Below are 16,417 nucleotides of genomic sequence, written 5' to 3' on the forward strand. Positions count from 1 at the left end.
CCCAGCCTTCCTGCTGGTGCTCATGCTTTCTTCTATCTACAATCCCTTCTCCTAATTTGTAATGGAAGAAACCCTGCAGGGCCCAGCCTTCATCAGCTTTTTCAGCAAACCCATCCTGATGCCCCACAACCAGATGTGACCTTGCTTTCCTTTGTACCACATCTCATAATTACTTGTATATTTATCTTTTTCTTCCTCGTGAAGGGCATGCTCCTACAGTGAAGGAATTTGATCTTACTCATTGATGTTTTACTGTCTCCATGAGCACAGTACTTTGGAAAGAGAAGGGGTTCAATAAATATTTACTGAACTGATTATCTTGTGTGCATGTGGAAGGCCTTTTTAAGTGAGTCTGACACCATGAGGGTTGGCTAATTATATGGGGGTCCCATCGACTTCAATTCTGAGAGCTCCTGTGATGCAGGTACCAGAAGAGAGACCTCATCTCTGCTTAGTAGGCATGTCTGAGCTGCTGGGCTGGGTGGGGTGTTTGAAACAATCACCAAAGCAGAGGCTAAGCCTTCTCCCCCTCCAGATGTGGACGAGTGCCTAGAGAACAATGGCGGCTGCCAGCACACCTGTGTCAACGTTATGGGGAGCTACGAGTGCCGCTGCAAGGAGGGGTTTTTCCTGAGTGACAATCAGCACACATGCATTCACCGCTTAGAAGGTACCTCTGCCCTGTTGTGGTTAGGGGGTGGCGGGTAGGAAATGGAGGGCAGGGTCACCTCTGAGAATCACTCCTACCCTCAGCAATTTTAGAAGGGAAGCATGGGCTCTAGAAAGTCTGGAGGCCTGAGGATGAGTCCAGACTCTGCTACTGGGTAACTGGGCAAATTATTTTAGCTTCAACTTCCTCACCTGGCAAAATAAGTGGGTTGGACTGGGTGAGCTCTGAGGTGTCTTCCAACTCACATTCTCTGATTCTAATCTTTAAATAGAGTACAATTCAAGCATGACTAGATGTCTCAGGAGAAATGGACAATCTGCCAAGTTTTTAAAAAACGTGCTGCAAACCACAGCACCAGGTGCCAGCCTGCTCCTTGCCCAGGGTGGGTGGGGAAGGGCTGCGGCCCCCTCAGGAGACTTCCAGGGCTTTGCCTTGTTTTCAGCCTCAGGCTGGACCTGGCCTGCCTTGTGCTTTGGGTTTTGGAACACTGAGCCTCTGGGGCTCCAGGAGCAGGGGACCCCCTCCTCAGATTTGGGTTCTTTATGGTGTGATTTCCTGCGTCCACGCCAACAGCTACCATTCCTCCACAAATCTTCAGAAAACTCTTCTGATGGCCTACCTTTTTAACTGTTCCCTGCTCTTTCTTAAGCCAAACAGTCATATTTTGGTGACTGTATGTCTTCTCTCATGGTTGCCTGTGCCTGTTTTTAAGGGAAGTTCCCTAAATATTAGACTATTAACTCCTTGTTCATTCTCATAACTTAAGAAGGATGTGATTTTAAGTTCTTCTATGTAATCACAGATTTGTAGGTTTATTGTTTTAATCATAGTTTTAGTGACATTTCAAAGGTTTCTTTGTGGAAGATGATTTTTGCCTCATTTTCCAAGAATGATGGCTCCTTCTTTAGGAGCCTGTTTGGGTACTAAGAATGGTCAGAGAAAACACCGGAGGCAGTGGGTTTGATGGCTCTTACCACCCCAGCCTGCTCACTGTCAGTGTTTGAGCAAGTTAGCCATACACTCTGGCTCCAATCAGGTGGATCTCTAGCTCATGGGGACTAACAGAGTAGCAGTTGCGTTTTACTCTCCTGCTGGTCTCTCTGGACTCTTTGGGTGAGTTCTGCATCTGGTCTGAGGCAGAATTAAGATGGATCTCAGGGCGTTTCTCCTTTGGTTACTCAAAGCTGCTTCCTGGGAAATAACTCTGGCTTTCTCTTCACACGGTAAGGAGGTAGGTGGGGACCTGTAGGTGAAGCCGTTGTTTGAACACCCGCAGTGTGGATCTCACCCACTCACAAAGTGACTCATCTCTTACCCTTTCACTCCTACAACAGTGGCTCAGCTCCTTTATTCCCTCCAGCAAGCCCCCCGACTGATTACAGACGCAGGGTCCTCATAACAGAAGTAAATACAAAAGCAGTTCCTTTCCACAATCTGCGTTTTCTAAATTTTCTACAATTCAGACATTCTTGCAACCCCTGAAGAGTATTTAAAATGAAGATATTTGTCTGGAGCTAAAACCAAAATCCAAGAATTTGATTTGTGGTCTGGAAGTGCTTTCTGTGATTTTCTGTTGTGTTTCAACCTGATTGCTTGGCAAATCCATGTCAGCGTGAGCCAGCAGATTATAGCAGTTTGTAATTGAGACTCCTTCATCCTAGGGTTTTAACTCTTCAAACAGAACAATCTGTAAACAGTATTCCTTTAGGATTTCCTCCCTGATGCGCATATTAAACTCTTAGAAACTGTATTAAAATAGACTTTGAAGCCCACATGTGATACTTGAAAAGTGATTCAAAGAAGGTAACACTGCAAGCTAGTATTTTCTAGTGATGCTGTTTTTAATAGTTATTTAATAGTTATTGTTTTTAATAGTTCTCTACTAAGTATTCTTCAATATAATAGCTGATTCTGAGGGAAAGCTCAAGCTATTGATTTTTTTTTAATCCTTAGAGACCCCAGAGCTCTGATGGAGAGACTGTGTGTTTTCACCCATGTAATGGGGGTAGGCTGGGGAGAGACACCATTGCCCCAGCCTGCCTTTGTCCCTATTCATGGGTGCTCAGGCTCTCAAAATGAGCATTCCTCTTTTGTTTTGTCTGCTCTGAGAATATTTTTAGATGTTTATACTGCTGCCTTTTCAGAGTAGTGGGGAAGGTGTCAGGATAGTGAGGAAGGGGCTGTGTTCTCATCGGGCCTGTTTCCCCCTTTGTGGAATGTTTCTCACTCTGTTGGCAAGCCATATTTTTATTTCATTTCCAGAAATATTTTTCAGTGAGACCCTGAGACCGGGACCACCAGAATGGGGCACTGCTAATGTTTCTGAGCTGTTTAGCTCCTGGTGAACTGACAACCCTAAACATGACTGCCAGGCCAATTTCTGGGGGGGTGCGGGGGAGCCAAGACCATGCCTGGGACCCCCAGTTTGGATCAGATCCATCTGCTTTCCCTAGCAGTGGCCTTGTTTTAAGTCAGGGTACTCTGAAAAGCTTCACGGTCACTTTTCAAAAAGCCCCCAGCATGTCCAGAGCCATTTAAACCTTCTTTATCTCCTGGTAACGTTAGGTCTAGCTTGATGTGATATGACATCAAAGGGCAACCTTTTTGGTATCTCCATGGCTCCTGGCACACAGTGAGTTCTTGTGAAATATTTCTTGTTTAAATGAATTGCTCTGAGGCAGTAAAGGTCACTTTGCAAATGTCTTAACAGACTTATTAAACAATGTGAAAAAGAAGCACCAGCAGCTGACCTGTTTGGGGAGTGTACTTTGCAGGTGTTACTGCCGTCTTTTCTTGGGCACTGTTATGTGTACTCCTGTGTGCTTCTGGCACCTGTTACTTCTAATCCTCTGCTGACCCAATGACAAATGTAATGCTTGTTGGCCCTTCCTAGGAGGGCAGGATACTGTTTCGAGAGGCAGCTCTCACCTCCTGTACCATCTTGGTACTGGAAGAAAATACATCTTCAGAAATCTCCAGGCAGAGCAAAGAGAGTTTTCCACCAATCCAGTGCAAGCCTCTTTCTGTGATAATTGACAGCAGCCCTTGGCAGGGGTGAATGAGTCCCAGCAACTTCCAGCAGATCGAGTGCCAGAGTTCAAACAGCTTATAACTGTCAGATAACAAACATGATGGTTTTAGGAGTGTATAGGATGTATTAACTGTTACACTGTCTTTTGGAACAGGAATGACATCTGTTTGTATTAAAACAATTATTCTAGTTAAGCATAGATCGATGGCTCTGTGGGAGAATTGGAGAGAGGTGACTTTTGACTTCATTAGAACCAATGAATGGCCAAATAAATGGCTAAGGTTTTAGCAGCTTAATACAGAACAGTGTGGGAGCCTAGGGAAGTTGAATGAAAACTTTTTATACTCATGTTTAAAACAGTGCTACTTCCCAATATTAGAAAGTGCCTGGTCAGTAGAGAGCCAGTGAGAATAAAATCCCTACTTGCCAAGATGCTTCAGAGTCACATTGCACAAATTCGAAGAAGCATCCCAGAAACATGTCTTAATAGTGCCCTACAAACTGAGCCGATGTTTTGAGAATATTCTTTTTTTTATTATTAAATTTATTGGGGTGACAATTGTTAGTAAATTTATATAGATTTCAGGTGTACAATTCTGGATTATATCATCTATAAATCCCATTGTGTGTTCACCACCCAGAGTCAGTTCTCCTTCCATGAGAATATTCTTGGGTGTGGTAGTAGTTCCTTCAGAGTGCTGGCAAGTGGCAGGGTCCCAAAGAATTCGTTCTGAGATGAGACGCAATGCTGGTAGACCGTACAGGTGCATACTTTGTTATGGCCCCATTATTTCAATGCATGTTAACCATCCAGGAAAGTAACCACCTTTCTTGCTTCCTGCCACTGTTACCACAAGATTGGGGCTAATGAAACTTATCATATATCTGAAAAGAAGTATACAGCAGCTAAAGACAGCCCCACGTAGGGTGTCTCCCTCTGTTCTTTTTGTTGTTGTGTTGTCGTATGACATTATTAGAGGCTCATGCTCCAAGCCTGCTGAGGACGGGGCCCAGGGACTAACTGAGGGTGGTCACAAAAGAGAAGTCCCTGGGCATGTGTCCATGGGGTTGTGCCAAAATACAATAGCCACAGGCACCTCCAAGTGTGGATTTGGTGGGAGTAGAAAGGAGGGTGGGAACTTTCTGAAAATCATTTCAGATTATGTGAAAACAATTGGACTCTTCCTCAGTTTACCTGCAGGATTTCTTCTCCTTTTCTCTTTGCATTCTTGATCAGCATGGGTGACCATTTTCTGGGGTCAGCAGGCTCTGATTCCATACCCAGCAGAGAGCTTCTGGTGGGTGCTTTCTTTTCACTTTATTGGGGGGAGGGGCTCCTACTTCTTTCAGAGAGTGGAGACATCATGTCTCTTGGGTGACATAAGAAACTTTTCATGTCTCTGTTAATTGACCTGCCTTGATTTTAATGACATATTTTTTAAAATACGGGGCTGATGGAGATGCAGGCAGGCAGGTGTGTGGTCCACCCTGGTCACTGTCTGCATGCTGCTGTTTTGCAGAAGGTCTGAGCTGTATGAATAAGAATCACGGCTGCAGTCACATCTGCAAGGAGGCCCCGAGGGGCAGCGTCGCCTGCGAATGCAGGCCTGGTTTTGAGCTGGCCAAGAACCAGAGAGACTGCATCTGTAAGTATGGACTGGCACACACCTGTGCTGGGGGCCCTCCTTCCTGGAGGCCATCTTGTGCTGCCCAGCACCAGAAATGCCACTTCATGGCACAGCAGCAGCTTCAGGAAAAGCAGCTGACAGAGATACTGACCTCTCAGTACGCAGTTCACTGCACAAGGGTGGTTCCCCACAGGGAAGAGAATGGTGTTTTTCAAAGGAACCAATCAGAAGAAAGTGAAATTCAGGAGTAAGCAGTGTGAATGTGAGGGACTGGGTCTCCCCTTTTTCCACAGACTAAAATCAAATTTCCTTATCTGGAAATCACAGCTCTTTGCTACCTGGTTCCTGCTTCTTTTACAAGCCTCATCTACCTCTTATCCCAAACACCAGATTCTTTGCCTTTCAGAGAACAGCTCATACTCTTTCATGCCTGCAAGCCTTTTCCAAGGTCTCGTCCCTTCCTGGCTTGGTGAATTCTTACTCAGCCTTCAATATCCTATATAACATTTTATGTGCATTTCTTGTGTGCAAAGTCTTGTCCAAAGATGTACCATGTCCCATTTAATTCTTACAATCACCACCCCAGGAGCTAAGTATTATTATCCTCATTTTTAGTTGAGAAAATTGTGGAGAAGGTAAAGCAGCATGTCACACAGGGAAAATTAGGATTCAAACATGGGCCCGCCTAGCTATAAAGCTTGTGCTCTTGGTCACCATGCTATATTACTCAGAATCCTCTCCGATGGCCTCAGACAAGGTAAGTACTTTGTATTTTGGCTCCCATAGCACCATTATTCCTCACTTCTCGGGCATGACACTCTGGTTTAAATTGTGTATTCATGTGTCTGTCTCCCCAACTATGAGTTCTTCCACCTCAGGGACCTTGTCTTACTTTTGCCTCTCTGTCTTTTCCTGGTGCCTACCACAGGATGTGCTCAATCCACATTGGTATAATTAATGGATCAATGAATGGTGTACACAGTCCAGACACAGCTGCCACACAATGATGAAACACAATAATGAAACTCCAACGAATAATAGGAAACAACCGGCCATGAAAAGTGTTCCTAAACCACTATGTATGCCAGAGGAAACACTGAGGGTTTCCCTTTAGGCACTCTTCCCAAAGCCACGGATCTTTCAGGAGGCCCTTGCAGTTTGCTAGGGATAGTATTTGACAGTGAGTAGACCTTAGTGGTTAAGAGAGGAGGAGCCGGTTTTGCTGAGGAGAGACTTCTCCCCATTGTCTCCATCACAAAGCAGAGTGTAGACTCGAAGACTGCCAAACCAGGGCTGGTGCCACGTGCACAAACAAGTTCTGACAGACCTGTGAGGTTCCAAAGAGTGAGGCTGTCCCTGAAGGCTTCCAGTGGGCGAAGCAGAGTGAAGACCACTTGTCTCGTCTCCAGGTATCTTCAAAAGGAGACTCAGGTCCGCTATGACTCACCTGTAGAGTGAGATGCTCAGCATTTCACCGTTTTTCAGGGACCAGTAGAAAGTTTCTTTTTAAAATGTTTTTAAGATGTCACTGCTTAAATAATATTATAATCACACTTGAGAAAAGAAAAAAAAGATCCAGAATTCCACCACATAACCAGCTGTTTCACTTTTTCATATTCCTATTTAGTTGTTCATATGCAAAAACTTTTGTGTAATTATAATCACAGAACAGCTTCTTTCTCACATCATAAATATGCATTTAGTTCATTTAATTAGAAAAATTACAAATGCCTATCTACGTAAGAATTTAAGCAGTCCAAAGTGTGTAAAGAAAGCATATAACCTTCCCCCTCCCATTTCCTTTGCCAGAGGTATATCCACTGTTCAGTTTGATGACTAGATAGGTTTGTAGTTGACTTTTTTCTCTTTTGGCTTGTCATCAATGCCTTCATATATAGTCTTTGTAATTATTGGTTAGCATTGCGTTAATTGTGTGCGAAGAGTCATCATTTCCTCTGATTACTTTTTCTTCTAACTAATCCAGATGGAATCTAATGAGAGAAATTCTAACACATGTGTACAACTTAAATACTGCATATTTGTTCCAGGCATAAAGTACTATTGCATTTCCCAGAGTCCCAGTACAGCTATATTAATATATAAACTTATGCTGGAATAATAAAGCAGTAGTCCAGAATCTTTTGGTATAATTTCCCTTAAATAGTGAAAATCTACCCCCACCCCTCACCTTCCCATCTGCATCTTCCTATCTAATTTTGCTCACATCTGTCATTCAGCATTTCTACATTGTATATTGTGATTATCTGTTTCCGTAGAGACAAGGTCTGAGTGGGGTTATATCTTCCCTGAACATTGCCTAGCACATACTAGGTGCTCAAATACTTGTGGGATGAAAATCAGAGTTCCTCTGGAGCAAACACAGCCCTGGTTGTGAACTCAGTGCTTTATGTGTTGATTCATTTTCCTCTCAGTGACCTGTAACCATGGAAATGGTGGGTGCCAGCACTCCTGTGAGGACACAGCTGAAGGCCCAGAGTGTAGCTGCCATCCACAGTACAAGATACACACAGATGGGAGGAGCTGCCTTGGTGAGTGGTGACCCCCCACACTGGGGGAGGGTCTGTTCTAACCTGCCTATCCTTAACCCTAACCCTAAATATTAACTGTGTTTACACCAGATACAGGGAGTTTCCAGTGCATTTGCCCCCAAACAGGTCTCGTGCTGCTTCACATGTGGCAGGGGAGTGGTCTAGGCCTGGGATGGGGGTCCCATTTTCCCTGTGCGACGTTGGAAAGCCCTTTCTTCTCTCCTGGACTGGGCCGCTCCTGAAGCTAATGTTCTGGAGACTGGGACAACACATTTCAAAGGTCCAGGGTGACACAACGTGAAAGCTAGCTGTTTGTGATGACACGGTGGCCTTTAGGGTCAGCAGGACCAAGTTGCGTGTTTCTGGTGGTATGCCTGCCCTGTCTTTCACGTGTGTCCTTTGTTACCTACATTTTAGAGGTTCCCAGGCCCAAGGTTCTCTTTGTCCTGGACTGAGGGTACTGGAGTGAATCTGAAGCTTGCATTCCCTAGTGTCTCTTTGGTCAGTACAATGTACTTCAAAAATCTTTTCCATTTTTAATGTTTACTAAGGCTCTGAGGCCATCTCGCACGCTGTTTCCCACAGAGCCTCACTGCAGCACATTTTTATTGAGTGAGCAGTCACATATCTTACATTGTTCTCATGTCTGGGGTTTAGCAGAAGTGGTTGTGCAGGGGATGAGTAATCTGACTCATTCGGTCAGCACTGAGCTCGTTTTCGTCTCTTGTAGAGCAAGAGGACACTGCCCTGGAGGTGACAGAGAGCAATGCCACATCCGTGGCGGACGGGGACAAACGGGTGAAACGGCGGCTGCTCATGGGTAGGTACCTCCCCCACCCTCCCCTGGCCACTGTCATTGTCCATTCCCGCCCCAACTTACACATTAGGCCTGAACCTGGGACCCATGCGCCCTCAGACCGCTGTACCGGGGTCACCAGCTGTACCGGGGTCACCAGCTGTACCGGGGTCACCAGATGTACCGGGGTCACCAGATGTACCGGGGTCACCAGCTGTACCGGGGTCAAGCCAGGGTGTGTCTGATCTTCTCACACTGCTCTTGCTTAGTCACCATCCGAGACCCTGGTATTATGGAAAGCGCTTGGTGTTGTGGGTCAGAGTAACCGGTTGGCATTCTGTGCTGCCCTGACTGGCAGTGAGACCCAGGCACGCTGGTCCTAAGCCTCTGTCTCCTGGTCTTTCTTTCAAATGAAGGTCATAACATCTACCTCTTAGGGTTCTCAGGAAGCTCAGTTAAGATAATAATATGCAAAAGTGCCCAGAGTCCAATGTCTGGGACTTAGTAGGTGGCCCGTGACTGTTAGTTCTCTTCTTTCTGAGAATCTGTGGCCAGAGAGGCACTTTGGGCAGCCCCTCGCTTAACATGGTGATTTGTCTGGTTTTGTTGTCCACTGAGTCTTCTCTTTCTGACTGAGCTCATGTTAATGGCAGAAGAGATGAATGGACAAGAGTGGCACTTGGCTGTGGGACATGGGAAGGTCTTCCAGCAGGTCCAACGGCGGAGCTGGAGATGAGAGCAGAAGTGGAGGCAGTGGCCGTGGGGGTGGGAATCAGACAGATCCTCTGACACACTAGTGTTCTGGGGGAAGCTTGGCTTGACCTAAACAAAATCCATCTTCGATAGGTTCAGATTTAACAGTCAGGTGAGGTACTGAGCAACTCTTGGTTAATAGGCAGGTGACATTTCTGAGCTCTTTTCTGCCCTTTTAAAATTTTAAATTGCCTAAATTAAAATAGTCCATATGAATAATATAAAAACTTTAAAAAAACTTAATTAGTGTTATTAAGCTTGTAATGAAACACATCATTTCCTTGTCTCCTAAATTCCCATTCCTTCATGTCATTCACCAGAGGCAACAATTTTTAATTCTATTTGTTTCTTCTCCTGACTCCACTTCCCCCATATTTCTGAAAACTGAAGTGTATACAGTTATTTCTCTTTTTTATCCAGTTTGAGATATTCTCGTTATTTCCAATTATTTCTTGATCTGTCAATTTTAGATAGTAGCTTTTTTCCCCCCAAAGTTTTTATTGGGGAATATTAGAGAACAGTGTGTTTCTCCAGGGCCCATCAGCTCCAAGTCGTTGTCCTTCAATCTAGTTGTGGAGGGCGCAGCTCAGCTCCAAGTCCAGTCGCAGCCGTTTTCAGTCTTTAGTTGCAGGGGGAGCAGCCCATCATCCCATGCGGGAATTGAACTGGCAACCTTGTTGCTGAGAGCTGGGGCTCTAACCAACTGAGCCATCCTGCTGCCCCTAGATATTAGCTTTTGACTTTCTACTATAGAACACTACATTTTAGCTCCTCTGCTCCCTCCCCTAACTCTCTCTCTCTCTCTCTCTCTCTCTCTCTCTCTCTCTCTCTCTCTCTCTCTCTCTCTCTCTCTCTCTCTCTCTCGCTTTCTCTCTCTTCTCCGCCCCCTCTCTTCCATACCTTTAACATGGTTTTACCACAATTTATGTCAATATTATGTGTTTACTCTACTGTGCCTATGAATATGTAAATACGATTCACCCGAGGCATGTAATGTGCTATGATTGTATTTTTTTTATTCGCTTAGTTTTCTAAGTACCTCTTACCAGTTCTTTTGCAAATTTCTGGCAGAGCTCTAAAACCCTTTTCAGTGTATTCAAATATAATAGTTAACTTATCCGTTCCATTTTCTTCTTAAGAAGTCTTTTCTGAGGCTTCCGCCTGCTTCAGTGAGCCTGACTCCCCAGGCCGGCTGTGCACCTCTCATCTGGGCCTTCCCATTAGCACCAGGCTGGAATTCCCTTCACCGCTCTCCTGTTTTGGTGGATCCCATGTCTTCTTTTTTATTCGTTTGCATGGGTAAATCTAGATTTTAAAAAGCTTTGCACATCTGAAAATGGCTTTATATTCTACTTTCACCCTGCATTGAGAATTTGGCTCAGTGTAGAATTCAGAGTTGGAAAGAATATTCCATCAGAGTTTTGAATAGTGCTCTATTGTTTTCAAGCATTCAGTGTTGTTTCAAGAAGTCTAAAGTCATTTTTATTCTTGATCCTGTATATGGAACTTGCGTAATCTTCTCTCTGGATATTTTTAGGGTCTTCTCCTTGTTCCTGTGATCTGAAATTTCACAATAATGTCCCTCATGGTGGGACTTTTCTTGCTTGTTATGCTGAGCACTCATTTGGCCTTTTCAATATGGACATTCGAGTCCCCTGGCTCTAAGAAACTTTCTTATATTATATTCTCTCATAATTGTCATCACTCCATTTTCTCTGTTCTTTCTCTCTGAAACTCCTATTAGCTGGCTGTTGTAATTCCTGTACTGATCCTCCAATTTTCTTCTAGTCTTTATGTTTTTGTTCTGCTTTCTAGGAGATTTTTCGTCTTCTTCTTCTTCTTTCCCCTAATCCTTCTGCAGGATTCTTTTCAAATTTCTGCTTTCAAGAATTTTGCTTTGGTCTTTTGCTGTAGGAACCTGTTCTTATTTCATGGATGCTTTTCTTATCTCTCTGAGGAAATTAATTATGAGATTTTTAAAAACTTCTCTTTCGTTTCCTGTATTATCTTTGTTTCCTCCAAATTATCTTTACCCTGTTTTTTTTATTTGGTGTATTTATTTCACATGAGAGGCTTTCCTGAAACTTCTGGTGATTCTTGGCTGACTTTTCATATTTAATAGTGAAATACTAAAACGCCGACTAGATATTCTGTCAGCTGGTGGGCTTTATGCTTAGCTTAAGTGACGAGGTAGTGACTCAGCCATTTCATTTGGAGATCCTCAAATGCCAGTATCTATAGGTCTTTTCACGTGGGCAGGTCAATGTAGCTGGAGAGGAGCCCTTCAATCTCCTGCTGAGGGGACATAGGCTTGACTGCCAGCGTTCTGGGAGTCGAGGGGGGATAAGAATTTTTGATTGCTCTTTTTAGGGTACGACTTTCACTGACAGTGCCTCCCCGTACCCCTCTGCTATTCCTGGTGCCCTTGAGTCCAGTGCTTCTCTGGTCACACTTCTCCAGAGGATACATTTCTCTGCCGTAGCCCAAACAGCAGACCGATAGCCATCTGGTTGTAGAATTTGGGAGGGGACGTGGGGATTTATCTATTTGTTATACATTTTGAATCAGTCTTTCTGGTTTTAACCCCATCCTCCTCTCTGCCTCTAGAATAACTTAGTACCTCCAATTTTTGAGTCTTTGTGAGATTCTGTAGCTCACATGAGCTTACCACTTGTTAGTACCTCCTCTGGAAACCGCTAGGATTTAGTTTTCTGCTCTGCCAGTTACTGCTCCTCCACTGACATGCCACTTCCAGAATATTTGACATCTTTCATCTATTGTCTTCTCTTTTCTTTGTCCTTAAGGATTTATACTGTAAAAAAATCTATTTACTCTCATTTTAGTGAGGTTTTGAGAGGAAACATAAACATACATGTTCTATCATATTTAATTAGAACAAAGCTTATCCCCCCAGGCTCTACAATGAGGTAGCTATGGAAAATCAGGTTTCTGGATGCTTATATGCTAACAGTTGAATGAATGTTGAAGAGCATTTGTCTGTTACTTGGAATAATTGTGTGAAATGCAGAACTAGAAGGCCATTTGCTTATTGTTCCTTATTTCTATAGATGCAATTTAACAACTGTGGCTGACTTTTCATGTAGTTCTGACAGATCTTTCAGGGAAAGGTAAACTTCTAATCTGAGGTACTTGGCAGTTGCAAGGAAGAAGCCGTTGGTCTGCAGCAAGGGAGTGATTGGGGTGGGCAATGCTTACCCTTTCTTGCTTTGCCCATAACTCACATGGAAGGGAAAGAGTTCAGGATTAAGGGAGGAACACCCCCCTGTTCTGCATTCACATCGAGCCTGCCAGATGTGTCGTACTTAGCAGGTCACTGGCTGTGGATCAACAGGAAGTTTTAGTGGCTTCAAATCTGCCAGTGGAAGGGAAAGGCTCAGCAGTTTGGGAGAGGCATCTTTACCCCTCTGGTCACCACATTAAGAGGGGTCACTTATGGGGCGGCCGGTTGGCTCAGTTGGTTAGAGCGCAGTGCTTATAGCACCAAGGTCACTGGTCGGATTCCCACATGGGCCAGTGAGCTGTGCCCTCCACAACTAGATTGAAACAATGACTTGACTTGGAGCTGATGGGTCCTGGAAAGCCACACCGTTCCCCGATATTCTCCAATTAAAAAAAAAGAGGGTCACTTATTTACGTGGGTGGGAGGAGCTGCACCTGCTCTCCCTCTATCTCACCTACTGGTGGCAGAGACTTGGGAATACAACAGTGAACACACTACCGTGGTTCTTGGCTTTTATGACCTTTGTCAAGTACTTATACTGCACCAATATACCTTTCCTCCCGCCTGTGTCAGCACTTCTTTAGGAAGCTAATGGCCTTTTCCTTACCTCCTCGTCAGAAACATGTGCTGTCAACAATGGAGGCTGCGATCGCACCTGTAAGGATACTTCGACAGGTGTTCATTGCAGTTGTCCCGTTGGATTCACTCTCCAGTTGGATGGAAAGACCTGTAAAGGTAGCCTTTCCCTGGGCTAGTGGAATGTTATAATTGAGCAAGCTTAATTAGAACCAACTTAATTACACTAAGTGTTGAGAAGGTCAGCTTCTACAAGTATCAAATAATCCATTTCAGACAGTGGACTTATTAGATAAAGACAGATGTTCAAGGGAACATTTGCAGGAGATAATATCAACATATCATAAATAACAGCCTGGAGATTATTGTGTAAATAACGGCCAAGATTGTTATCCAGAGAACTTAATGAATAACTGTACCTTTAATTTTTACTGATGAACAGAGACCCCAATGACCTGCTATTATTTCATGGGCAAGAGTACGGCCAAGATTGTTATCCAGAGAACTTAATGAATAACTGTACCTTTAATTTTTACTGATGAACAGAGACCCCAATGACCTGCTATTATTTCATGGGCAAGAGTACAAAGGCTTAGTTCTTTAACATGATAAAAAGTAGATAAGCAGTTACCAGATGAAAGTGAGAAAAGATAAGATTAATGTATCAGGAATCATTTAAAAGCATTAAGACTATTTGATCGTTGTGTAATTTGCCAAAACAAATGTCCTGTTTCCTTATAACTTTAATCATTAAACTGGAGCAGAAAGTATACCAAAGGGGGAATTCTTATCTTAAGAGAGCAGAGCAAGGCTGACCATATAACAGGACATCACCATTCTTTTCCATAGATTGTTTCCTGATGCTAATCAAGGGCAGTGTAAGTCAGAATTCTCAGGGCATGAAGCACTTGTCTTTCAAAATTGACCAGCATGTGTAAGATTAAAAACATCAGCAAACATTCTTAAATGCTTGTATGGGTCTGTTTTTGTTTCAGAGGATCATGAAGCACACACAATAGCACCTCAGGGACTTGTGGAATACAAGGCAAGTATGGCTGTCTGATTTGCCGATGCTTGCCTGTTACAGATATTGATGAGTGCCAGACCCGCAATGGAGGTTGTGATCATTTCTGCAAAAACACCGTGGGCAGCTTTGACTGCAGCTGCAAAAAGGGATTTAAATTATTAACAGATGAGAAGTCTTGCCAAGGTATGTGCTGAAACGTCGCTTTGCTGTGCAATGTCCGCTGGTTGGATCAGAGAAGACAAAAACCCACCCTGGCAGAAACTGGCTCACTGGGCTTCTTGACAGAGTCATTAACCCAACCTCCAACCTGTGCTTCACTTATTTCATCTGATAGGTAGAATAAAATCACTGATGTAGCTTACAGGTATATTTTGGAAATTAAGCTGTGAATGATTAGAGAATCCTTCAAAGAACCCATCTGGTGTGATTATAGCAGAGCTCGCTGCTGGAAATGGAATGGATCAGAGAAAGCAAACAGGGCTGTGTTAGGATGTTCAGATTATGAATAATTGTCCTTTTCTAAAATTTCCTTTAATGTTAGGATTTTATAACAAAATTTGGTGGCAAAAATATGTCGACTTAGTTATTATAACATACCTTTTCCTAGTAAAAAGATGGGGTCAACCCATAACCAAGATCATGTACCAGTTGGTTTCTTCCTTATGGTCCTTGTTTGAGTGACCAGCCTTTGGTGCTTGGGAAGAGGGAGGGAGGGGACTGAGTGGAGGAGAAGCTGGTTGGTTGTGGGGCAGGATTGCAGACCTCTTCTCAGAGGCATCCCTCCCACATAAGGGGTGTGGGAAGGAAGGGCAGCAGTTGTTGATATCAGTAACTATTTGGGGGGGGTGGTGAGCTGTTTTGAGTGGGAGGCATCACTTATCTTTTCAGATGAGTACCTTTTATGCCCTATTGATATACAGGAAGAAGCTCTCAAAAAAGATGTGTCGTCATTTACTCCTGTTCCATGTCTACAAATAAGAACAGCCAAACTCAGTTTTGTCAGAAATCCCAGAATTAAATCAAAATCAGAAAACAACATCTGATTTTACATCAGATACTAAAGATTAACATTACCTTTTTTTACCTTATGGTGTGAATTAGGGTTCTCTCTCTCTCTCTCTCTCTCTCAATATATATTTTGTTAGGCAGATGTATAGCCCCCTTTAAATTCAGTGAGTTCATTCTAGATGATTATTGTGTGGTTTTCTTCCATTTGACTTGGAAAGCAAATCTGCTGTTCCACATAATGTTTCATAATGTATAGAGCAAGAAATACTGTTTAAGCTGTGTAAACACATTAAAAAGGAATTAGAGAAGTGATCTCATTTTTTTTGGCAAAGCAAAAGCCTGTTGTGAGCAGCCAAAGTCAGCTACTGGACAAGTCTACTTTCTCGACAACTGGCTGATGTTAATAACAGAAGTCAGAAAGTGACATCCATTACTAGGGAAGAAACAGACTTATTCTCATTTTTCACTGATCAGTCTTGGTAGTAAAAATATTTGCACAGAACAAATTTACTGAAGAAATTGCCAGGACTTCCGGGGAAAGGTAGGGAAGAGGAGGTTTTGCAAGAATTTGCTTTTTATTTCATTTTTTTTGGTTCTTCTGGTTTCTTGCAAATGCTTGTTTCTTATTAATGTAGTTTCTCATGGAATACTTGGTGTTGAAAAAGCGATCTGGAAATGGTCTATCTGGCTTCCACTGAGCTCTGCACTGGTCCTGGTTTACCCATTTATAGACATAAGTGGTAACTGTTAAAACTGTCCAAAGAGCTGAGGAAGTGAAGCACTGAAATTCTAGTCACAAGAAAGATGTGAGGACCAGATCATGGAAGGAGAGATGATTAGACCGATAAATGTAGCCTCCTGAGGTCAGTTTCCGGGACCTTAGCTGAAGCCAGGGAGGCCTCCCCGATGGACCAGGATAGCAGGGGCCCAGGACTCAACCATGGGGGAGGAACAAAGGCAAGAGGATCCAGTTTGGAGCTTAAACACAAAATTTCAGTGTCTGCAATAGAAATTTCAGTGTCTGCTAATTACTGAGAGTATTAGCATAAATGCATTCTTTTAGTGCAGAGGACATTAAAATCCAGGATCAACAGGCCTCCTGGGGCCAGAAGACTCATTCTGGAAAGATCAGAAAGAG

General features: G+C 43.5%; 1 protein-coding gene across 8 annotated transcripts in view; it reads left to right on the forward strand.

The window, feature by feature from the left end:
* The window catches only part of SCUBE2 (signal peptide, CUB domain and EGF like domain containing 2), a 57,671-nt gene that overhangs the window by 10,184 nt on the left and 31,070 nt on the right, over window positions 1–16,417 (forward strand). For 7 of the 8 annotated variants that reach the window (XM_081064909.1, XM_081064908.1, XM_081064905.1 and 4 more), the window contains exons 4-9: window positions 536–670; window positions 5,222–5,347; window positions 7,762–7,878; window positions 8,609–8,698; window positions 13,287–13,403; window positions 14,332–14,454. In XM_081064909.1, coding sequence (XP_080921035.1) covers window positions 536–670; window positions 5,222–5,347; window positions 7,762–7,878; window positions 8,609–8,698; window positions 13,287–13,403; window positions 14,332–14,454 — 708 coding nt within the window. The remainder of the gene's footprint in view (window positions 1–535; window positions 671–5,221; window positions 5,348–7,761; window positions 7,879–8,608; window positions 8,699–13,286; window positions 13,404–14,331; window positions 14,455–16,417) is intronic. The other variant, XM_081064910.1, reaches the window with a different exon arrangement.

The sequence above is a fragment of the Rhinolophus hipposideros genome, assembly GCF_964194185.1.
Source record: "Rhinolophus hipposideros genome assembly, chromosome: 10".
Classification (NCBI taxonomy): Eukaryota; Metazoa; Chordata; class Mammalia; order Chiroptera; family Rhinolophidae; genus Rhinolophus; species Rhinolophus hipposideros.